This window comes from Prionailurus viverrinus, unplaced genomic scaffold, assembly GCF_022837055.1.
Source record: "Prionailurus viverrinus isolate Anna unplaced genomic scaffold, UM_Priviv_1.0 scaffold_67, whole genome shotgun sequence".
Taxonomy (NCBI): Eukaryota; Metazoa; Chordata; class Mammalia; order Carnivora; family Felidae; genus Prionailurus; species Prionailurus viverrinus.
The window spans coordinates 612,402-636,967 of NW_025927629.1; the positions used below are offsets into that span (position 1 = coordinate 612,402).

The window sequence follows — 24,566 nt, forward strand, 5'->3', positions numbered from 1 at the left end:
AAGAGCCTGTGGCACATAGTTTGAGCAACTCTCCAAAGTCACACCAAAAGTAGCTGAGAGTAGGATTCAAGCGCATGTAGAGCCAAACAGAGACTTGACTCCAAAGTCAGACATCTAATCAGCCGCATTTACTGCACTGGACTCCATCTGGTGTGAGCACCGGACCAGAGAACTGGAAGAAGGAATTTTGGCTGTGTTCCAAGAAAGGCGGGAGGCCGGTAAGTCTGAACATGCAGCAGCCAGAGAGGATAGTACTACCCTATGCTGCTACAAATCCATCTCTAACCACAAAACAAGGCCTGGAGTCAGCATTTCCACTGCTGTAACTCAGACCTGAGAAGGTATGGTGTGCTGAAGTGCATGACCAATACTGCAGCCAGGCCGGTTGACACAGCTTCAGAAAGCTTCCAGAAACGCCCAAGCAGAGATCATTCATTCAACATACATTTGCTGAGTGGCAGGCAGGTGCCCGGAAGGAGGCAGGGAACGTGTCCACTCTCATGGGACACACAAGCCAGGCGGGCAGAGACACCGACAGGAGAGTAAGATGCTTTCCAATGCTGACACTTGCATGAAGACAGTGACAGAATGAAGGCCGGTCTAAGACGCCACCTGAGCTGCTAACAAGAAGAGAGCAGCTGTGTGAGGGGCAGGGGCAGAGTGTTTCAGGCCAGACGGGTTGAAGCGCAGGGACAGAGACAGAAGTGGCTCAGAGAGATAAGTAGGGTCTTCCTGCATCTCTAAGTGGGCAGGGAAGGTATCATATAATTTGAAGCCGGGCAGGGGACCTCTATGGCTACAGAATGGCCTCTGAGTGGGGCAAGGGTCAGGGACAGGGAGAGGACACACCAGTAGCACGGAATCACTTAAGGAGCATTTTACGTACGCTTTCTCCCACAACACCCACCACAAGACCAGGTGGCAGCAGTTTCCAGGCTGTGCTGAGACCACACCCAGAGCCCAGGCCGGCCTGCGTCCTGTTCAGAGGGTGAGGACAACACCCCTCCACCCCAGAGAGGGGCTTCGAGTGGCACCGCGGCAGAAAGGGAGAGAAGACTGCCTGGCGTGGGGGTGGGGGTGGGGGCGCACACGGAGGTCGAGAAACAAGGGCGCGTAGGTCTGAATGGCCCACCGCGAGAGGGCCAGGGGCGGGCAGGTGCTAGGGTTTAGGACCCCGCCAGCCACCCTCTTACCCCTACCCTGACCTTCCGGCGCCCTTAGAGGCGGAGACACGTTGGCGGCTGGCGCGGAGCCTGGGCGCACGCGCCGGAGCCGCCACGGACCCTCCCCACCGGCCCGCATCCAGCCCCGAGGAGGAAGACAGCCGCCCTGAGCGGGGCCCGGGCACCCGAGCTCTGGGAAACTCGGTGTTCCCTTCTGTCCAGTGGGAACAGTAACGCCGTCCTGTTCAAGGGTATTCTGTGTACGGCCCCTCACTCGTCGCAGGCGCTTCGAAAACAGCAGTTAATTTTTGTAAACAGCGCCCATTAAGTCTGTGCTTGCTAAGGGCCTTCCGGGTTCCGGAGGCGAATTTAGGCCACGTTGGGGGCGAGGAGGCCTAGTTGAGGCCGAGCGCCTGGTGCGCGCCACCCCGCCGCAGAGCCCCCTCCGACGCCGACCCAGCGCAGGGGGAGACAAGGGATCCAGTCGGAATCCTGCAAACCAGCCCCCAGGTTTCGGAACCGGGTCCAGCCATCCCGCCGCCGGGAGCGCGCCCCGCGTACCTGGGCTCCGCCCGGGCGCAGGCTTTCCCCTCCCCCGCCGGGCTGGGCCGCCGATGCCCCGCCCCCTGCAGAGACCCGCGGATTTGCCCAGTGATCAGTGACGTAGCAGAGCTGCGGGCTCCCATTGGGAGGCGGAGTTTGGCAGCAGCCAATCCGGGCGCTGATCCGAGAAATCTCGGAGCCGCGCCCGGCGGATCCCGGAGACCGCGCGGCGGGGACGCGCGGGGATCGCGATCCGGAACCGTCCGCCGAGCGAGAGCAGCGCCCCCGGCCCGGGGCTCGCGGCGTGGAGATCGGCGGTGGGGTGAGTCGGCGGGGAGGGGGGGCGGTGCGCCTGAGTGCGGGGCCACTGCCCTCCCCGGCCCTCTTGGAGCCGGCAGGTGGCCCGGGGCCCGCGTCGAGGCTGCTTACGTCTGCTCGTCCGCCAGGCGGGGGAGGGTTTAGTCGGAATGAACCAGGTTAGGCGCCGGGCTTGGAGCTACACGTTCACTCCATCCTGCAGCCGGTTCGCGCTGCCCGGTTGACTTCATGCCTCGTTCGCCTCAGAGAACAGGCTGTGTCAGTTCATCCTGGAGGAGCAAGTGGCGGGGGGGGGGGGGGGGGGGGGGGGGCAGGCGCTTCCAGATTCCCGGTGCGCCCCGGGTTGTGTGTGACACCGCACGCTCTGCGTGTACGCCCCGGCTTGTGACACCGCAAGCTCCCCGTGTGCGCCCCGGATTGTGACACTGCACGCTCCGCCTGTGCGCCCGTTTGTGACTTCCCACGGGTCCTAACCCTTTCTCCCCGTCTATTAACATCTTACATGTGGCACATTTGTTACTGCTGATGAACCAATATTGATACCTTATTGGCCAGAGTCCATAGTTACTCCGAGTGACTGAGTTTTCACCTAAGCACTTGTTCTGTGTCATGATCCCATCCAGGTCACGAGGTGACATTTGGTCAGCATGGCTCCCTAAGCCCCCTTGGCTGTGGCAGTTTCTCAGACTTGTTTGTGATGATGTTGACAGTTTCACTGCCTCCCGGTGATCTGTGTTCTGGGCGCCCCTCCACTGGAATCCCTGTGATGTGTTTCTCCTAAGACCAGCTGCAGGTGATTGGGTGGAGGACCCCAGAGGAAGGCCGCCCACAGTGTCAACACGATGTATGACGTGCTGTTGATTGTGACCCGTTGGCATCATATAGCCAGGCCTCTCAGGTGTAAAGTCACTCTACTACATTTCATACTGAACTCTCTGGCAATGAGCAACTGTGTGCAGCCCACTTCCAAGGAGGGGGGCGTGCTCCTCCTCCCTGAGGACAAGTATCTACATATATTACTTGGAATTCTGCAGGGGAGTTTAGTCTCTCGTGTTCCTTATTTATTAACTCAGTCATTTATTTGTATCAGCATGGACTCGTGGATATTTGTTTTATACTTTGGGTTATAATCCAATACTGCTTTATTTTGATGCTCAAATTGTTGCAGCTTTGGCTTTTGGGTGCCCTGTCAAGTTGGCTCCTGTGTCCTTGCTAGCATGTGTTTATAGAGCGTCTTGCTGTTGAAAGCACTTTATGTGGCTTCACTTGAACTTCACACAGTGCAGTGAACTTGACAAGACATTATTATTCTCCTCATGAAGAGGTAAGGAAACTGAGGCCCAGGAGCAGTGAATGACTTCTTAGATGTCACTTCCCTGCAAGGGAGCGACAGACTGGTCTCAGACAAGGGCTGACCACCCCAGAAAACCCTGCAAACCGCAGAAGGAAGTCCGTAGTCCAAGCTGAGGTTTCTTGGGGCAACTTCAGCCTTAGGCCCCAGGATCAGAACAGAAAAGATGGAGAATGGAAAGATAATGGTTTTGGAAAATAAAGGCTTAATTTGAGTGGCATCCAGGAGGAAGTACCACCTGCCAGATCGGTAGACATGAAAGGTTGACCTTCCCCCCAAGCCGGTGTGTGTCGAGGGAGGCGAGGAGCAATCTGGGAAGTGTTTGTGGTCAGAGCGTCTCATCTGAGGGGGAGGGAGGGGCGGGCAAGTGTGGGGGGAGCATGAAGAGGATGGTGCTCGGGAGACAGTTGACAGACCTCCTGCCTGCCCAGTGCTGGAGCTGAGAGGGTCAGCGAGGAGTGGTCCTTGGGCAGAGCCATTAAGCTCTGAGCACGGGGAAGGTCTCACGAGGGGCTGGCCTGTGTCAAGTCCTCAGGGATGAGCAGGAGCAGAGACAAGAGTGGGTACAAGGACCAGGGGTGGGGAGCAGGGGCCCTGAGGACACAGCTGTGTTCCTGGCTCAGGGCAGGGGGCCAGCTTGCAGGAGGCTTTGTTTGCCATGCAGTGCGGGAGAGCCCCAGGTCGAGAGCTGTGTTAGGATGGCCCTGGTGGCCCTTTGTAGGACATCTGCTACGTTCCACCAAATCGTCAGTGCCGTCAGTTTAGGTATGTTCCACACAGAACACACATCCTGCCAGCTGAATCAGGATGTGCTGCTGATCACACTTGAGAGACTGAAATGTGATGCCATGGGCATCTGAAATTTGACGGAAAGTTGTAAATCACTCACCAGTTGCTCAGATCCCTCCGTCGTCTGGGAAGCGAACAGTCAGGATATCTCCATCTCACTAACCCGTCACTGGCTCTTTCCTGCCTGATAGCCAAATTGTGGAAAACCAGCACAGGGGACGCCTGGCCTCCATCTTTCATCTGTGCTTATTCTGTGTTGCTTGCTCCTGTTAACGGCCATGACTTTGTGTGGCACATCAGATATGCTGCTGTGCTCGGCCAACGTCTCTTTCAGTTTGCCCTGTGAGAGGCCTGGATGTCCCCCCCCCCGACCCCCATGTCTTCCTGGTGATACCGAGCTGTGTAGAGGTCAAGAATGTAGCCGCAAGCTCTACATCTGAGTGACTGCAGCTGGGTGAAAATCCCGGTTTGCGTGCTGACCCAGGAGTCCTCACTGTCGGCTTTGGTTAGAAGGACAGCCCGGGGTGAAAGAAGGTTTTGATGGTGTTTCCTCGCACCATCCAGGAGCCGTGGGAAAGGGCCGTGGTGGGCCAGAGCAGGCTGGAGACCTGGCTGTCCTGGCAGGTTGTATTCCACCTGTGGGGCCAGAGAGGGAACTGCTGCCCAGTGTCTGCCCTTCTCTGGATGAATAGGCTGTTTTTTTGGTTGTTCTTTTTTTTCTTCACAAATGCTTTGTACAGTTCAGCCTAGTAACCTTCAGCAACTTCCTGTGCTGTATCAGTCAGGATTCCTTTTTTTTTTTTTCCAAATGACACACAAGTCCAATCTGGCTGGGCATAAAGGGCATTTATTGGCTCACGTGATGGCAGAACTCAAGGGTCAATCTGGCTTCAGGCACAGCTTGATACAGGGTTTTACAGGATGTCATCAGGAACCAGTTTCTCATACCTCCTCTCTGGGTTGGCTTCACTCTCAAACAGGCTTAGCAAAATTGCTCATGTAGCTCCAAACCATATGACCTCACCTCTTGCACGTTCTCGAGAAACCACAGAATCTTTTCCCCATCTAAACTAGGTCTCCTTGTGACTATCAGTCCTTGAGTCATGTTCTCACCTCTGAAGCAGGCACCGTGGCCAAGGCGGCATCACATGCACTCTCTCGCTCCACCCTTGAGCTGAGGGAGAGCTCTGCCCTAAGCACATAATCCCCAGAAGGGAACTGGGAAGAGTTAGCAAAGGAAGGAAGAATGGAAGTTAGGGGGACCGCTCGCCCAAAGACCGAGCTCTTGCAGCACTTACCGCCGGGACCAGGGAGCACCGTGCCGTCGTCTGCTCTCATCTGCTGCGGTGGGACTCCTCAGCCAGTGCTCGGCCTCTCTCATGCTGCTTCCCTTGCGCTCCGTCTTGCTTCCTCCCTCTGCCTTGAGCGTCACTCGCATATATACACATATCACACACATATGCACACATCACGCACATATATGCACACATCCTGTTTCCCATCCTCCACACTGGCAACAGTTTAGAAGCTGATAGTACCCGGTGTTGACAGGGCCGTGGGGCAGCATGGATGCCTGTAGCCTGCTGGTGGCAGCATACAGTGGTACAGTCAGTGTGGAAACAGTGTGGCTTGATCTGCTTAAGGATGTGTTTGCTTGCTTGTGTGTACCAGGACACGGGTGCAGAAACGTTCACAGAACCGTGTTTGTAACTGTCCCGAGCAGGAAACGGTCCAGGTGGCCATCAGAAGCAGACTACATGCATACCTGTTTTCTTTGCATTTGCAGATACTGCATTATCACAAACGGAAAGTTTGAGGTAAGCCCACATCAGGCAAGGCTCTTAGTGCCACTTCCCATCGGCCTTTTCTTGCGTCGTATGTTGGCATCACATTTTGGCAATCCTCACAGTATTTCCAACCTTTGCATTATGATTACAGTTGTTATGGTGATCTGTGACCAGCGGGGACACTTACCCTGAAAGCTCAGACAACAGTTGGAATTGTTTACATACGGTATTTTTAATTAGGGAATGTACGTTGCTTCTTAGACATAATGTGACTGCACACCTCATAAACAACAGTATAGTGTAAACACAACTTTTTTTTTTAATAGGAAATTTATTGTCAAATTGGTTTCCATACAACACCCAGTGCTTCTCCCAACAGGTGCCCTCCTCAATACCCATCACCCACCCTTCCCTCCCTCCCACCTCCCATCAACCCTCAGTTTGTTCTCAGTTTTTAAGAGTCTCTTATGGTTTAACACTCTCCCTCTCTAACTTTTTTTTTCCCTTCCCCTCCCCCCTGGTCTTCTGTTAAGTTTCTCAGGATCCACATAAGAGTGAAAACATATGGTATCTGTCTTTCTCTGTATGACTTATTAAACACAACTTTTTCATGCACCGGAGAACAAAACGATTGCTTTGACTTGCTTTATTGTGATCTTCACTTTACTGTGGGAGTGTATGACTGAACCCCCAAATCTCCAAGGTGTGCCTGTTCGTCAGAGGTAGAGATATAGTGTCAAAAAGCAATGAACATGAATGACCTCAGCTCACAATCACATGAATGCACCTTACAAACATGCTGATGATACCCACCCCTGCAAGAAGAGGTACCAGCTGTAGGATGAGAGGGGAGTGATTTGTCACCTGTGTCACATATGCCACGGTGTCTGTCTCCCCAGACGTGGCTCTCCCTCCTCCCCCAGTGTCTGCATCCCTGCAGCCAGACCCAGGCACCGTGACAGGAGGGTGCTGGTGATGTGGTCTTGCTGGTCTTGCTGTGGAGAATGTGGAGAAATCACCCCTGTCTCCCTCTGCTACTTCGCCGTCTGGGCGGAGGGGAAAGGACAGGTGGCTGCGATTGCTTGCCCTTGTACAGACATGTGGGAAGCATCTGTGCGCATCAGATGCCCTGTGCCTGTGCTTCTTCACCTCCTGGCTAGGAGGTGCTGGCACTGGGCTGGATTCTGGGCATAAGGCAGACAGTCTCTGTCCAGATGTAATGAGGCTCATTAGCCAGGACTCAGCACTGCAAAGAAGTGCAGGGCACAGCGTGGGACGCTCTCAGGCTTTGTAAGGGAAAGAGCCTGTGGTCTCAGTCTGTCTGGTCAGGAAAGAATGGCCACAGGAGGTGGCATTCAGCTAAGCGGGAAAGGAATAGTGTTCAATGCAGAGAGAGTAGCATTTTCTAAGGGCTCAGGCAGGAGGGAGCATAGCATTTTGGGGGACATGGAGAGGGTTTTGAGTTGGCTATGCGGTTGGGTTAGGGTGGGGGTGGCAGGAAATGAGACTGCAGACAAGGGCTGGGCCTCGGTTCCTTGGCCTCAGGGAGGACTGGAAGGGGTTTTGACTTGATCCCTGGGGCACCAGAAGAAAGCCACCGAAGGGTGCTAACCGGGCTGGTCGCGTGGGCACACCTGCATCTGAACATGCGGTGGAATGTGCGTGCTGGACGGGAGGCCGGCCTGGGGGACCAGAACACAGGCAGCGGAGGCAGGAGGTGTTGGGAAACCCTGGAGGGCTGTGTATCAATCAGCTCCAGTCTCAGCTTCCCAAGGGTCACGCACGTGCATCACTTGGTTGGAGCTCTGGGAGGGCAGGGACTTTGCCACGTTTGTCCTGTGCCGTATCCTCGGTGCCTGGCACGTAGCAGGTGTCCGGGACATGGGGGAAGCGTGACAGCCTGCTACCTACCGCCTGCAGTGGCACGTCAAAGCCTGTCCCATCCACCACCATGGCTGCCACAGCCCCTGAGCCCTGGGGTTTCCACTGCTCATAGCGCAACTCGGCCCAGCCCCACTGCGTGTCAGAACACCACAGACGCCGGTCCTGTGGGGACAGTAGCCCACGTGTGACCTCAGGAGTACACTGGCCACACAACCTGTGTCCCCCAACGCTGTGGCCCACCCGCCAGCCACAGCCAGGGCTGCAGGACCTGAGAGTTCCATCGTCAGCCAAGATGCGGCCACTTCTCTGCAGCCAGATCCAGATCACTTGGGTTTTGCCCTGAATTCTGTCGTCTCTAGATTTATAAGGCATCACAGGTGTTTACTTCTAGGAGATTTTGCTTATTTCGGATGAAGAATTGGGGCTTAGCCTGGGGCCCCAGGAGCCCTTAAATGGGATTCTCATGGGGAATGGAGAGCCATCAGCTGAGTGCTTTGTGATTACCAGCAAGAAGGGGCTCCTGTTTACACCCCACGCGTGGGCTTGGCAAGCAGTCTGGAGGCCACTGGCAGCTCTGGGCCGTGAAGCCCACAGCTGGGACTCGGTGCCTTACAGGTCCCTTTCAGTGGCATCCGGGAGCCCAAGGCAGCGGGAGGCAGGGAGGACAGTGTGGGGCAGCTGAACTACAGACAGCTGAAGGGGAAGTTAGGACCTGCGGGGGCGGAAGACAGTTTCCATGAAGAAACAAGGGGCAGTTGGGCCAGGGCAGGGGCAGAGCGAGGGGTGTGCCTGCCACCCCAGAGCAGTGGTGCGTGGCCGCTGGTACCAGGCAGGCCACGAAATGATCTCAAGTGTCAGAATTCTCACTGAGGGTAATGGGGACTGGGTGGATGGTATGGCCTGGAAGGGTTTCCAGCTCTTTCCGTGGTTCCTTCTGCCCCAGAGCAGGACCATTGCCCCTCCATACTGTGGAATCCAATGGCATAGAATGTTCCAGAGGCATTGCACAAGACAAAGGGCAGAGTCTCGCTGGCGTGAGCAGGTCCAGCCTGCCAAGGCTCCTGCACTGGAGCCCTCTCCGAATCTGAGCTGCTGTGCTTTTGGTCAGTGCACACACTGGGCAGCTCACAAAGCGCTTCCATGTGGATGGCCTCACCTGAGCTCCTGGCGTTTCCCAGAGAGCCAGCCGAGGAGGAGGAGCCAGTCGAGCCGCCGTAGCCCTGTGCCCCTGGGCACACTGCTTGACCTCACTGAGCCTCAGTTTCCCAGAAGAGTGTCCGGAGAAGCTGGTCACCCGCCTCTGGGGCCCCAGACGTGACCCTTGGTTGTTGGACTGACCAGTTTACACATCCAGTCGTGTGTGCAACCGGCAGCGTGAGCTGTGTGTTTGGGATGGAATCCGTGTAACCGGGTGTGGGACGGTGCATGGAGACACCGAGCCTCAATTGCCTGCTCAGGCCAGGCTCACAGACATGGGGTTCACACAATTCACGTCACCTTTGGTTTCCCCGGGCCCACCGCCTGTGTGCCCACACTGAGCATCCACAAGGGGGCAGCGGCCTTGGTCATTCCAGACCCTTGTACGCATTCCTTTAAAAGTGATAGAAAACCAGAACGCCCTCCTCAGGAAATGGTTCTAACTTTGTATGATGTTTTGTTGAACCATTTAAAAGTGATAGTCCTTAGCCCCAAATACGGCAGGATGAATCACCTAAACGTGGATGTTCCCCTTCATCACCTCAGTAAACACTGTTAAAAATTAATGATGATTTTTTATGATCCAGAACCCAGGCTTTTTTTAATGTTTATTTATTTTGAGAGAGAGAGAGAGAGCACAAATGGGGAAGGGACAGAGAGAAAAGGAGAGAGAGAGAATTCCAAGCAGGCTCCATGCTGTCAGCTCAGAGCCTGACCCAGGGCTCAAACCCATGAACCATGAGATCATGCCCTGAGCCGACTTCAAGAGTCAGTCACTTAACCGGCTGAGCCACCCAGGTGCCCCTAGTACTGTGTTTTGTCAGAGTTCCTCTAGTTGTCCCAAAACTATTTTTGTAGCATTAAAAAAAAAACAAAACAAAACAGGTGCCTAGGAGGCTCAGTCGGTTAAGCGTCTGACTGCACCCCAAGTCATGATCTCACGGTCTGTGGGTTTGAGACTTCGCCTCAGGTCACGATCTCATGGTTTGTGGATTCGAGCCTCACATCGGGCTCTGTGCTGACAGCTCAGAGCCTGGAGCCTGCTTCTGCTTCTGGGTCTCCCTCTCTCTCTGCTCCCCCCCCCCCCCATCCCCACATTCACACTCTGTCTCTCTCTGTCTCTCAAAAATAAATAAATGTTAAAAAAAAAATTTTTTTTTTTAACAAACAAACAGGATCCAGTCAAGGTATTTGCATTTGGCTGTTATTTCTCTTCGGTCTACGTCAAGAACAGTTTTTTGTTTTTTGTTTTTTTCCCCATGACATTGACTGATTTAAAGGCTGGGCCAGTTGTCCTGTGGAAGGTCCTATATTCTGAATTTATCTGATTGTTTCCTAATACTGTGGTTTAGTCTGAGTTTATCTGATTGTTTCCTCATCCTGTGGGTTAGCTCATTTCTCTGTCCCTCATCTTTTCTGTATGTTGGAAGCTAGGTCTACAGGCTTCATCAGATCCTTTCAGGTCAAACATTTTTGGCAGGATTCCTTCACAGGGGATGTCGAGTGTTCCATATGGTGCCATACTGGGAAGCCAGTGCCAGTCTGTACCTCTCTGAGCGATGCTGGGTTTGGTCACTGCTTGGGGTGATCACCAGATCCTCCCCTCATCAGGGCACATTGGGAGGTCATCCACCGGGAGGGCCTTCAGCACCATGGGACTTACCGTGTTCCCTAATACCTTTCTTGCTTGTAGCATCCACTGATAATGCGGGTTGCAACGTGGTGGTCTTCTGTTACCCCCGGACAGCCTCATGCATCTGCTACATGTGTGGGCATTTTCATGTAGTGTCGGCATGGGGCCTGGCTGTGACCATGGTCAGGTGCGCAGGTGGTGCTGTCACCAAGCTCCCTGCTGTCTGCTGTTCTCAAAGCAAGCTGCAGCCGTACGTCCCAGCCCCAAGGACAGCACATTCCGTCCTCAGCAGCAGTAACAGTAACGGTGCCCCTTGCCAGAGCCCGGCACCGGCCAGCTTCCTCTTGGTGAGGGACCAGCAGTTCCCAGGGTCTATCGCAGCCTCGCTGACACCCCAGACACAGACGTCTGTTCTTTCCCGTGAGCTCACGGGATGCTACAAGCAAGAAAGGTATTAGGGAATGGTTGTGCAGCCGGTGCACAGCTGAGGGAGCACCGTGCACACCGGAGACACCACAGGCCTCTGTGTGTTACAACACACTTCCACCACATAGTTAACACGCGTCTTACTCTGTCGCACTCGGTATGTCAGAGCACTTTCCTAACACTAAGGGATGGAGAGGGTCTTAGGCCGGAGCGCTGCCCCAGCAGCATGGCCTGGGCTGCTGGTGCTGTGCTCCCCAGCCCACCAGAGTGCCCTCTCTGGGCCTCCCTTTCCTCATGTGCACGATGTGGGGCTGGCCTGGAGGGTGGGTGAGGTCCTCTCGCCCGCATGCTGTGGGCTCTGGTAAGCCTCTGCTGAATGTCCCCAGCAGTGTGGGCTGCCACTCTGCGCCCCAGCCCCGCCCACTCTTGACACCGTGTCTGGTCCCCAAGGCAAAGAAGCCCCCGTGAGCCGAGGACGCCATGGCCACGTCGGCCCCACTGCGCAGCCTGGAGGAGGAGGTGACCTGCTCCATCTGCCTGGACTACCTGCGGGACCCCGTTACCATCGACTGTGGCCACGTGTTCTGCCGCGTCTGCACCAGCGACGTGCGCCCGGCCCCGGGCGGCCGGCCCGTCTGCCCACTCTGCAAGAAGCCCTTCAGGAAGGAGAGTATCCGGCCCGTGTGGCAGCTGGCCAGCCTGGTGGAGAACATCGAGCGGCTGCAGGTGGACAAGGACAGGCAGCCCGGAGAGGGGGCCCGGGAGCAGGCGGACAGCAGGCTGTGCGAGCGGCACCGCGAGAAGCTGCACTATTACTGCCAGGACGACGGCAAGCTTCTGTGCGTCATGTGCCGCGAGTCTCGGGAGCACCGGCCCCACTCGGCCGTCCTCGTGGAGAAGGCTGCCCAGCCCCACAGGGTGAGCCCTCCACGCCCCTCCCCCCACACGCCCCGCAGCCCCACCTCCCTCCCCAACCCGGAGCACCCACCTGTCCCCACCGCCCGTCTCCCCACAGGAGAAGATCCTGAACCACCTGAGCACCCTCAGGAGAGACAGAGACAAGATTCAGGGCTTTCAGGCAAAGGGAGAAGCCGACATCCTCACCGCCCTGGTAAGTGAGGCTGTCAGCACAAAGCCTGAGGCAGCTGGCTGTGCGGAGGGGGAGCTGGGAGGCCGTGCAGGGGAGGCTGTGCCGGGAGGCCGAGCAGGGAAGACCCTGCTGGGAGGCTGAGCAGTAGAGGCCAAGCAGGAGAGGCTGTGCCGGGAGGCCGAGCAGGGGAGGCTCTGCCGGGAGGCCGAGCAGGGGAGGCTCTGCCGGGAGGCCGAGCAGGGGAGGCTCTGCCGGGAGGCCGAGCAGGGGAGGCTGTGCCGGGAGGCCGAGCAGGGGAGGCTCTGCCGGGAGGCCGAGCAGGGGAGGCTCTGCCGGGAGGCCGAGCAGGGGAGGCTGAGCAGTGGAGGCCGAGCAGGAGAGGCTGTGCTGGGAGGCTGAGCAGGGGAGACTCTGCTGGGAGGCTGAGCAGTAGAGGCCAAGCAGGGGAGGCCCTGCCAGGAGGCTGACCAGGGAAAGCTGTGCTGGAAGGCTGAGCAGGGGAGGCTGAGCAGTGGTAGCCAAGCAGGAGAGGCTGTGCTGGGAGGCTGAGTAGTAGAGACCCTGCCTGGGAGGCTGAGCAGTGGAGGCCAAACAGGAGAGGCTGAGCAGGGGAGGCTGTGCTGGGAAGGCTGAGCAGGGGAGGCCCTGTTCAGAGGCTAAGCAGGGGAGGGTGAGCAGGGGAGGGTGAACAGTGGAGGCTGTGCCGGGAGGGTGGCTTTGGGCTAGCGTCCTCATCTGCTGCAGGAATGGTGGCCCTGTGTCAGCTAAGGTTCCTTCTGTGTGACTCACCATAGTTGTGGGTCCCGTCTGGCAGCTGCCGCTGTTGTGCTAGGGATGGCCAGAGTGTAAGGGACCAACGAGGTCCTGGCTGAGTCCTTCCTGTCAGAGGGGGAGGGAGATGAGATTCTGACGGTGGAGGGGAGCCAGAGGGTTTGGGAAGAGGGAGGAGGCCAGGGACGGCCTGAGCGGCTCTGAGAACACTGTGGATGCTGAGTCCTGTCCCAGGACCGTCGCCCACAGTCAATGCAGAAGCAGCACAGCACGTGCATGATTAGGAACAGGTCAGGAGGACATGTTCCAGGTTCCTGGGGGAGCGTCAGTGTCAGGGAGCTGTGTGCTGCAGGGATATGGAGGCCCCACAGCGAATGATGAGACCCTGGGGGAGAAGAGTGAGGCAGGAGCTGGCCCAAGTCCAAGGAGCCCCTGTGCCCTCACTGTGCATGGACATCAGTCAACAGGGGTTCTAACTCTGGCCAGACTCCAGCCTGCACTAAGCAGGGAGATGTGGAGGCAGGAGAGGACACGGTCCCTGAACACAGATATTCCATGGTTTCACTGAGGGAATAGTCCAATGAGGCAGAGCTCCGGGACATATTTTGTACGTCAGACATAAGCTGGGGGGGGGGGGGGGGGGCCTGGATGGGGGCAGGAGCAGAGCCTGCGGGGATTCTCCACTCCACAGCAGAGGAGTCATGCCCTTCTCCCTTTCTTGTGCCTGCAGAAGAAGCTACAGGACCAGAGGCAAGACATAGTGGCTGAGTTTGAGCAGAGCCACCAGTTCCTGAGGGAGCGGGAGCGGCACTTGCTGGACCAACTGGCGAAACTGGAGCAGGAGCTCACGGAGGGTAGAGAGAAGTACAAGACCAAGGGTGTCTCGGAGCTGGCCCGGCTAGCGCTGCTCATCTCTGAGCTGGAGGGCAAGGCCCAGCAGCCAGCAGCAGAGCTCATGCAGGTGAGCAACCTTCCCAGGGTAGGGGCGGGAGGCCAGGGCGCTGGGTCCCTACCCCACCGCTCACCTGCGGGACCTGGGACACTCACCACTGGGTCTCTGCCCCACCGCTCACCTGGGGGACCTAGGGACACTCACCACTAGGTCTCTGCCCCACCACTCACCTGCAGGACCTGGGGCACTCACCACTGGGTCTCTGCCCCACCACTCACCTGGGGGACCTGGGGACACGCACCCACTAGGTCTCTGCCCCACCGCTCACCTGCGGGACCTGGGGACACGCACCCACTAGGTCTCTGCCCCACCGCTCACCTGCAGGACCTGGGGACACGCACCCACTAGGTCTCTGCCCCACCGCTCACCTGCGGGTCCTGGGGACACTCACCACTAGGTCTCTGCCCCACCGCTCACCTGGGGGACCTGGGGACACGCACCAACTAGGTCTCTGCCCCACCGCTCACCTGGGGGACCTGGGGACACTCACCCACTAGGTCTCTGCCCCACCGCTCACCTGGGGGACCTGGGGATACGCACCCACTAGGTCCCTACCCCACCGCTCACCTGCGGGACCTGGGACACTCACCACTGGGTCTCTGACCCACCGCTCACCTGCGGGACCTGGGACACTCACCACTAGGTCTCTGCCCCACTGCTCACCTGCGGGACCTGGGACACTCACCACTGGGTCTCTGCCCTACCGCTTACCTGGGGTACCTGAGACACTCACTGATTCTAAGGCCTGGGTTTTCTCTCCCGAGACGTGAGCAAGATAACCCCACTGCCTCCACGTATTCCAGCAGTCAGGTGAGTGTAAGATGACATGACTGGCATATGCTGTCACTTCAAAAAGCAAATTTTCTACCAAAAAAACTGTAAGAATTTTAGAAAGTGCTGTAGAAGTGGAAGGGAAGGTCATTGCTCTTTCCATGACTGCTCCTGTCCTCAACTCTATCGTTCACAAGTCTGCCTGCTAGCCAGTCCAGTGGGGGCTGATTCTTGTGGTTTGGAGCAGACGCAGCCTGGGTGGGGGGCTGAGCACGAGCTGAATGGCAGCTCCTCTCAGGCACCTGAAGGACTAGAGGATATGGGCAGCTGGGGAAGGAGACTGAGATGGGTGAGGTTTTTTCTGCAACTGTAGTTACCCCCAGAGGAAAAGTCAGAGAGCAGGCAGGGAGCCTCTGGAGCACTTCCTGGAGGAGGCAGCTTGGATGCTGTCAGGGGGAGAGTCCTGACCTGAAACAACTCTGTGACTCCCTGCTCCTGAGCCTGTCTGAGGAGTGCCCCCTCCCTGATCAGGGCTCAGTGCCTCTCTGAGGAGTCCCACCTCCCTGATCAGGGCTCAAGCCTCTCCGAGGAGTGCCCCCTCCCTGATCAAGGCTCACAGCCTCTCTGAGGTGTCCCGCCTCCCTGATCAGGGCTCAGAGCCTCTTTGAGGAGTCCCACCCATTGACCAGGGTTCAGCGGCCTCTGGAAGGATGTGCTTGATCTTCCTCCCCCTCCCCGAGTCAGGAGGAGGCCTGGGATGGTCTCACTTGCTGGTGTGCAGTTGGGCCTGTTTGTCTGCGGTGGAGCCCCCAGGGTCTCCTCCAGGAAAATGCTGTCTGTTCCGGGCCAGCAGCCTCAGGGAGAGACAGCAAGGCAGGCCCTCCAGGTGTATGAAGAGATGGCCTTGGCCAGCCTCTGTGCTGCTGAGGATTCTGCCCCATGAATCTGGACCCGCGGCCCTGTGCCCACATGCTGGCACACCTGCTGGCCACGCGGGTGCATTCGTGGCCTCTCTGAGCTGGCCGTGGTGTATGTGTCGGGGAGGGGGGGGGCAGATTAGAAGGATTTACTGGACACTCACAGCTAGTCTCTAGACAAGCGCTTCAAGGACAGGGCCCGGCCTCCCCTGCCTGCCATCAGTGTCCTGTCTGTGTACCCATCTGTGTCCCCGTTGCCCCCTCTGCCCCAGTCTGCAGGACTGGGGCATTAGGGCAGCTGCAGTGTCAAACCCAGTACCCTGGCTCAGAGAGAACACTTTCCCTTCTTCCAGGAACCGGGCGGCCAACCGTGAGGTTATCCTGGAGGCTGGGTGCCTCTACCTGCTGGTTCCACCTGCTTCAAGGGGTGTGGGTCTCAGCTAGGACAGCACCCCAAAATTTCCTCTCTGCTTCCTTTCACATCCCATTGGCTGCACTTGGTCATGTGACCAGGCCTGACCACAAAGTCATCTGGGAAGTGTAGTCTGCTGGGTGGCAGTCTGCCCACTGTGATCCCAGGGCTTCTGCTCTTCAAAGGAAATAGGGGCAGGGGGTGCCTGGGTGGCTCAGTCGGTTAAACGTCCAACTTCAGCTCAGGTCATGATCTTGAGGTCCATGAGTTCGAGCCCCGCATCGGGCTCTGTGCTGACTGCTCAGAGCCTGGAGCCTGCTTCGGATTCTGTGTCTCCCTCTCTCTCTGCCCCACCCCTGCTCGTGCTCTCTCTCAAAAATAAACATTTTTTAAAAACTAAAAACACAAAACAAAAATAAAGGAAGAAGGGGAGGAGGCACCACACACATCATGAGCCACAACCTCTTGACCCAGCCATGCCACTGGGTGCCAGAGCCATGGGGAAGGGACTGTGCATGGGTGCCCTGGCTCCTAACAGACCTGTGACCTGTGACCTGTGAGTGGGGTCTGATCGAGCCCCACTGATGCTGTGCTTTCTCCTTCCAGGACAGCAGGGACTTCTTGAACAGGTAAGAGAGCTCCCTGTGTCCCCCCTGCCCTTCTACTAACCTGACCTGTTTGAATTGATGGTGTCCGTGTGCTGTGGCTCTTCCCACCACTTCCCTGCTGGGGAGCAAGAGCACATCCTTGAGAAGTGCAGGCTTGCGGGTTCTGCGTGGGCCCAGCTATGCTGGGTGGAGACAGGACAGGTGACCAGGGGCCCAGTGCACAGCAGCACGGATGTCCAGTCTGTAGGTGGTCTCAAGTCCTGGTTCAGCTGCAGGCAGTCCCCTCTGCCTCTGAGCCCCTGGTTTTCTGTCATTTGAGTGGGGATGGTCATACCTGTCCTTCCCGCTTCATAATTGTTGTGAGAATTGAAAGAAATGCAGGGGGACCTAAGTAACAGCATCCCTGTGTCATTTCCCTAGGTATCCGCGGAAGAAGTTCTGGATTGGGAAACCCATTGCTCGAGTGGTAAAAAAAAAGACAGGAGAATTCTCAGAAAAAGTGCTGTCTCTGCAGCGAGGACTAAGAGAGTTCCAAGGTGAGGGCCAGGGTGGGGCACTAGGGTAGGAGTCAGGCCGGGAGGCATTGAGGTCGGGGGTCAGAAGCCAGGCAGGGAGGGCACTGGCGTGGGGGGTCAGGAGCTGGGAGTCGCGAATCGAGTCGGGAGCCAGGCAGGGAGGGCACGGGGGTGAGCGTCAGGAGCCGGGCAGGGAGGGCACTGGCATGGGGGGGTCAGGAGCTAGGAGTCGTGAATCGAGTTGGGAGCTGGGCAGGAAGGGCATGGGGGTGGGGATCAGGAGCTGGGCAGGGAGGGCACTGGGGTGGGGGGTCAGGAGCTGGGAGTTGCGGATCGAGTCAGGAGCCGGGCAGGGAGGGCATGGGGGTGGGGGGTCAGGAGCTGGGAGTTGTGAATCGAGTCGGGAGCCGGGCAGGGAAGGCACGGGGGTGGGGTTCAGGAGCTGGGCAGGGAGGGCACTGGGGTGGGGGTCAGGAGCTGGGCAGAGAGGGCACGGGGTGGGGGGTCAGGAGCTGGAAGTTGCGGATCGAGTTGGGAGCCGGACAGGGAGGGCACTGGCATGAGAGTCAGGAGCCGGACAGGGAGGGCACTGGCGTGAGAGTCAGGAGCCAGACAGGGAGGGCACTGGGGTGAGAGTCGGGAGCCAGGCAGGGAGGGCACGGGGGTGAGAGTCGGGAGCCAGGCAGGGAGGGCACGGGGGTGAGAGTCGGGAGCCAGGCAGGGAGGGCACGGGGGTGAGAGTCGGGAGCCAGGCAGGGAGGGCACAGGGGTGAGAGGAGCCAGGCAGGGAGGGCACGGGGGTGGGGATCAGGAGCTGGGCAGGGAGGGCACAGGGTGGGGGGTCAGGAGCTGGGAGTTGCGGATCGAGTTGGGAGCCGGACAGGGAGGGCACTGGCATGAGAGTCAGGAGCCGGACAGGGAGGGCACTGGGGTGAGAGTCGGGAGCCAGGCAGGGAGGGCACGGGGGTGAGAGTCGGGAGCCAGGCAGGGAGGGCACGGGGGTGAGAGTCGGGAGCCAGGCAGGGAGGGCACGGGGGTGAGAGTCAGGAGCCAGGCAGGGAGGGCACGGGGGTGAGAGGAGCCAGGCAGGGAGGGCACGGGGGTGGGGATCAGGAGCTGGGCAGGGAGGGCACTGGGGTGGGGATCAGGAGCTGGGCAGGGAGGGCACTGGGGTGGGGGGTCAGGAGCTGGGAGTCGCGGATCGAGTCCGGAGCCAGGGCTCTGTTTGGAGGAGTGGAATCAGCTCCTTGCTGTCACCTTGTTCGGCCTTACTCCTGGGTCTGCTGGTTGTTTTCTCTTCTTGGGTCTCAGGGATGGGGGCCTGTCAGGAAATGATTCCTGTCCTAGTAGGACACAGGCCCATACGTGTGTGGGGCTCGAGGGTCACTGCTGTGTTTTTCCTCCCCAGGGAAGCTGCTTAGAGACTTGGAATACAAGACGGGTAAGTGTCCGAAGGGCTGTCCCAGTTCACCTCCTGTAGAGAAAAAGAACGCCCTCCCCCCAGAGAGGCACCCTGGTCCCTGCTGTCCCTGGCCCCTCCCTCTTGAAGCGAGATTTCCCAGCTGCTGGTCTGAGCCCCCGTGTTGTGTCTGTAATCAGCCACAGAGGCCTGTACTTGATCGTCTGACCCTCCTCTGCAAGACATGCAACTGGCCAGAGGCCGTGTGTGCCCCAGGCCCTGCTGTCGGGTCATGTCCTGCATGCCCCTGAGCTGGGATTGGTCCCCCTGGGCTTATTCAGTGGGCAGCCCTGGAGACCTGCCTCCCACCTACCAATGACTCCTGGTTCTGCTGTCCCCGCAGTGAGTGTCACCTTGGACCCGCAGTCGGCCAGCGGGTACCTGCAGCTGTCAGAGGACTGGAAGTGTGTGACGTACAGCGGCCTGTACCAGAGCACTTACCTGCACCCGCATCAGTTTGACTGTGAGCCGGGTGTGCTGGGAAGTAAGGGCTTCACCTGGGGCAAGGTGTACTGGGAGGTGGAGGTGGACAGGGAGGGCTGGTCCGAGGAGGAGGAGGAGGGGGAGGAGGAGGAGGAGGGGGAGGAGGAGGAGGAGGAGGAGGAGGCCGGCTACGGGGACGGGTACGAAGACTGGGAGACAGATGAGGACGAAGAGTCTTTGGGGGAGGAGGAGGAGGAGGAGGAGGAGGAGGGGGAGGAGGTCCTGGAAAGCTGCATGGTGGGGGTGGCCAGAGACTCTGTGAAGAGGAAGGGAGACGTGTCCCTGCGGCCAGAGGACGGGGTATGGGCCCTGCGCCTCTCGTCTGCGGGCATCTGGGCCAATACTGACCCCGAGGCTGAGCTCTTCCCTGCGCTGCGGCCGCGGAGGGTGGGCATCGCCCTGGACTACGAGGGGGGCACCGTGACCTTCACCAACGCCGAGTCACAAGAGCTCATCTACACGTTCACGGCCACCTTCACCCGGCGCCTGGTGCCCTTCCTGTGGCTCAAGTGGCCTGGGACACGCCTCCTGCTGAGACCCTGAGCCCCATGCCACCCCCAGCCCATGACCCCGGATGCCCCCCTCCCCTGGGAGCCCTGGACTGTGCTGGGAACGGGGTGTCTGGCCATCGCACCTGGAGCAGGTGGGCCCCCGTCCCCATGGCCGGGGCCCGTGGAGGCTCACTCAGTGCTGCTGCTGTGCCATACAGCTGTAGTCAGGCTCTTCCCCCAGCCCCCGGGGCTCCCCATGCACACTTCCAACCCGAGGGCCACGGGACCCCTCTTCTGCCCACTGCCTTTGACCCAGCTCTGCACTCTCCATGCTGAGTTAGAGGAGAAGCAGTGTTTTGCTGCCCCGTCCAGCATCCCACGCTGACTCTTCCTAGGAAAAAGCAGGTGACTGTGAGGCCCAATCCACATGCTTCCCGCTTGCCCAGACCCTCTCTGCTGCCTGCGTTCCCCAGCACTTGAGACAGCCGCACTGCCCCCCAGCTCAAGAGTCTCAAGCACCCACACGCACGCTAGTGGACAGGGCAAAAGCCCACCACGGTTTCCGGGCTGCGTAATAAGCCTCCTGGAGTGCCGCGGAGTCAGGGGTCAGCATGGGCTCCATGCTTCTCCAGGAGAGAGCTGAGCGTCTGATGTGTGTGCATTGAAGAAGGCGGGACCCCCTGGAGGACCTGTGGACTTGGGGGAAGGATCTGTGTACGTGTGGCTTTGGTTCACCACTTGTGACCAGTGATCAATATAACCCGTGGGTGTGGCCACAGGAGGCAGATTGTCCAGGGCGTCCAGAATATCCTGCTCTTGACCAGTCCTCTGAAAGCACCAGGGCAAATACCGCTGAAGCCACACCTGGAATCCGGTCCCCTCCCTGGCAGCCTGGACAAGTCTGCTGCAGGCTACGAAGCAGGAAGTCTGTGTCGCGCCTGACTCCACACACACAGTCTGTTCTCCTGGGAGAAGGGCGGTGGTGGGCACAGGAGAGGTCACTGGGTCCTCGGGTCAGGAGAAGGTTAGAGCCTGGCCTCGTACGCCCAGGCCCAGCCACTGGCCTCCACACTGTCTGGGACTTGCCCCGTGCATGTGTCCCGTGCTGCCGGGTCACACATCCACCTGATCCTGCCTCTAGGTTTGTAAGGTCCTGGAGGGTGGAGACCGTGTCTTCTCCTCTGCACTCCCTGCGGCACCGCCTGCAGTGTGGGCACATAGTAGGTGCTTAATAAAAACTCGATGAATGAGCAGCCTGGGTTTACACATATTTTATTATAACTCAGATACCCCCAGACCTTCTTAGTCTGGCTACAGAGAGGTTCCACGGAAAGTGGCCCCAGGCTTTGCTCCCCCACCCCTTCTGGGACGTGTACCTGCAGCTCTGCTCACACACTCTTTGCACATAACGCTGTCCTCTGTACACACACTCTTTGTTCACAGGCTGTTGGCACACACGCTGTTGTCTGCACACACATTCTTTGCACATACGCTGTTTGCTCACACGCTGTCTGCACACACTTTGCTCTCATGCTGTTTGCGCACACACTGCTTGCTCACGCTGTTGCACACGTGCTGTCATTTCTGCTCCCCCAGACAAAAGCCCCCTTACCTCCCTTCCCACGGGGCCAGCCCTTGGTTGAGCCCCAGCATCCGCAGAGTGCATGATGGGGCCGTGAGAAGGTGACATTGGTGGCACTCCCAGAATCTTTCCTCAGAAAATAAGCAGTGCCCAAAGGAAAAACAGCAGAGACTCTGTCCTGCTGTGTGACACATTCAACTCTCTGGTTCTGGCCTCTTTCTGATTTTTTTAAACTGCCATATTAAAGGTGGAAACGGAAGAGTGGGGTAAAGCCCCTTCAAGATCTCGTTTATGACTCATTTAGGTTCTCCCTTTTTATTTAATTTTTCTTTTTACTTTTCTTTCCAAATACAGATATGCAAAATGTGTCAATTATAGACATACAATGTGTGTTATCAGTTATAATAAGGTCAGTTAATCTGCATTTGAGTCCTGAGAGACAATAATCACCAGCATATGCTTGAAATTCTTGAAAATTTATTTTGTTGGTTGATGTGAATTGTTCCCTGAAATTATACTCTACTAATCTTTTATTTATGGAAAATTTTCATAATTCTCAAAATGCCTTTTCTCCTTTCTTGGAAAGAATTTTTATATAATGAGGTTTCTGAAATGTTTTAAGGTGATCATTGTATAATTAAAAGCTCATAGCTATTAAATAGGGAACATTTCCATTTGAACAAAATATGAATGCCTTCAGGTCATTGTTGCTTTACCGAGTCTCACAAGGGTCATGCTCCCAGGATAATCTGTAGACGAGCAAGTGTCAGCATAAAACGGCCTTGCAAAGTCATAAACAAAACTGCATACTGGGTGACACCATCTTAGAACAGAAAGTTAGCAGCAGGGTACTTACTCAGCAAGTTCTCTGGAACCTTTCTATTTTGTAAGTAGTTTTTATACGTGAGCTGCAGCTACACATATGGTCCAGTCTACCTTCCGTGTTCCCACAAAGGAGAAAGAACACTGCCTGCCCTCCCACCCCCCACGGCGGGAGGGGGTCGAGCTCTGGGCTCCCATCCCCACCCACCCTGAGCTCAGGCAGCTGAGTCCGGTGTCTGTGGAAGCAGTTCACACCTGGACCACTGGCAAACGTGGCTGCTTTTCCTTCCTGTGCGGCTTCGTCTTCCCTGCTGTAATTGCCCCTTTCTCCCCTTTTGCTTCATCTCCTACATCCTTGGTACTAACTGAACCCCAAAGACTTGGCTGGGAGTCAGGGTCCCTCAGGGTGCTCACCTCCCAGGTTCTCTTCTCAGTGCCGTCTCTGCCGCCTCCTGACCTTCAGTCTGGGACGGCTGCCCCTCACCTGTGCCCCTCACCTGTGCCCAGCCTCCTGGCTCTCCCTTCTCTGCCGTATTGGAACCCTGGCTTTGGTTTCGTTTTCTTATCCTATTTTTTCCCTCTTCTTCATTTACTTCCTTCTGGTGAAACATCACCCCCTAGCTTCCTGAGAAATGGGGCATGTAAGTCGAGTTTTTGAATTTGTAAACATCAGGATGTATGTGTCCAACCTTCCCCCACCATGGTGCTAATTAACTCAGTGGACCCTGTCATTCTAGAAATTCATAAGCTTTCGGTTCTGGGAAACATTACTGAATTATTTCTTGATGGTTTTTCTCTCCTTCAGTTTCTCTGTTCTCTCAAGTCTATTCTTTGCCGCCTTCGTATAGCTCCTGAATTCGTTTACTGACTGCCTGTGAGAAGCCAGGATGTGTCTAGGTTACAATAGCAATAAAGTAAACAAAGTCCCTGCATGGAGTTGATATTCTAGTGGAGGGTAATGGGCAGTGAGTGAGAGTAGAAAATACAACAGCAGTTAGCACCCTGCAGAGACCTAAGATAGGAGGAGGATGTGTAGTAAGCCAGATGGTCAGCGCCTCTCTCAGAAGGTGGCATTAAAGCTGAAATCCAAATTCCGAGAAGGAATTCTAGGATGGCAGCAGCCAGAGTCACAAGGCAGGGACAAGCTGGGCACAGGAAGATGGGGTGTCTGGAGTGTGATATTGGAGAGCAGGGAGAGGTCAGCAGAGGCAACTCATGTCAGACCATGTGAGCCTGAAGTCAGCACTGGGGAGGGGCTGTGCTGACCCCTGGGGTGAGTGTGACGTCAGCACGTGGGAGGGCCGTGCTGACCCTAGGGTGAGCTGACCCCTGGGTGAGAGTGAAGTCAGCATGGGGGAGGGCCGTGCTGGCCCCTGGGGTGCCCCAGCACCTGCCAGAGGGCCAGGCAGAGGAAGGACGCAGCAGCTAGCCAGGTGAGAAGGAGCCCAGCGAAGCAGCAGGTGGAACTGGAGAGGTTAGATGCTTCGGATTAATAAATAAACCTTTCAGGCATTTATACTTTTAGAAAACATGATTATTCAGTTATTATTACCTGAGCAGTTATTGTCTGGCAAGAAAATCATGTAATAAAGCAGGCACTGTACAGACTAAAAGTTACCAGATTCTACAGACTGCAGTCGTTAACAGCTGGAGCTGAGGAACCCTGGAAGAAAGCCTTGTTACGACTAACATTGGCAAGATCAGCTCTATGACAGCAGAGCACAGAGCGCGTGGTCGTGGTTAGAGGCTTCCCTGCAGCCCCACACCCTGAATGGTGATGTTGCCGTGGACACCCATGGCCAGACCCCCCTCAGAACAAGCAGGAGAGGTCCCCAGGCCCTAGCACGAGGATTCCACAGGTTAGGAGCAGGGGAACAGGGCAGAAAGAGAAGGTCACAACTTAGACATGGAAAAAAGTTTGAAACAAATAGGGGGGTGGGGGTGGGGCGGGGGCAGGCATGCAATGTTTTGCTCTGACAATGACACTCATGTCTGGCTTTGGTACCTAGGTCCTGGTCACTCTTTTCCTAATGTTCCATGAATGTTCAAAAAGACTGTTTCCTGTTAAGTCTATGGTTCCACATGTGATCGTTAGATGAACTTTATTTTGTTATTCCAATACACTGTATCTTTATTCTGAAAATCTTATTTTGTGCCTCAAATATTCTATATATCTTTACAATTTTTTTTGCCTTTGAGTATCAGTGACTGAAAGAAATATGTTTTAAAATCTGCTATTAAGTTCTTTTTGTAACTGACCATGAATTATTAGATGTGTTAGGGCTTAGAATTGTTTCCAGATAAATTGTTCCTTTTACCAGAATGTAGTGTCCCTGTTTCTTGCACCAAATAATACTTCTTGCATTGAAGTATGTTTTCTCTGATAGTAATACAGTTACATCAACTTTCCCATCACTATCATTGCCCAGTATATTATTTTTAATCTTTTTTTGTACTTTTTTTTTTTTTTTTTATCTTTGTTGGGTTGGTTAAGTTTTCTTTATTCCATTGTTCTCCTCTCCTGGTTTGGAAGTTACATATTTTCTTTCTCTTTATCTATAAAATTTTACATGCATACTTGAATTAACAAAAAATAAAGCAT

The 24,566-nt window shown here is 56.4% G+C and overlaps 1 protein-coding gene across 2 annotated transcripts; it reads left to right on the top strand.

Moving 5' to 3' along the window:
* Positions 1–1,847: 1,847 nt before the first annotated feature.
* LOC125159838 (tripartite motif-containing protein 26) lies at positions 1,848–24,287 on the top strand. Of its 2 annotated transcripts, XM_047848505.1 has the most exons (9): positions 1,848–2,028; positions 5,951–5,981; positions 11,542–12,009; positions 12,107–12,202; positions 13,683–13,913; positions 16,611–16,633; positions 17,033–17,148; positions 18,536–18,568; positions 18,930–24,287. In XM_047848505.1, exons 3-9 carry the CDS (start codon positions 11,572–11,574, stop codon positions 19,610–19,612), a joined length of 1,620 nt encoding a protein of 539 aa, XP_047704461.1. In that variant the 5' UTR covers positions 1,848–2,028; positions 5,951–5,981; positions 11,542–11,571; the 3' UTR covers positions 19,613–24,287. The 2 variants fall into 2 exon arrangements, with proteins under 2 accessions (XP_047704461.1, XP_047704460.1); XM_047848504.1 differs by lacking the exon at positions 5,951–5,981 and having other exon boundaries at positions 1,851–2,028.
* Positions 24,288–24,566: the final 279 nt, after the last annotated feature.

Coding starts and splice junctions, on each gene's coding strand:
- LOC125159838 (XM_047848505.1), top strand. CDS start 11,572: ATGGCCACGTCGGCCCCACTGCGCAGCCTGGAGGAGGAGGTGACCTGC. Junction 12,203..13,682: donor CCGACATCCTCACCGCCCTG/GTAAGTGAGGCT, acceptor TTGTGCCTGCAG/AAGAAGCTACAGGACCAGAG. Junction 13,914..16,610: donor CAGCAGCAGAGCTCATGCAG/GTGAGCAACCTT, acceptor TTCTCCTTCCAG/GACAGCAGGGACTTCTTGAA.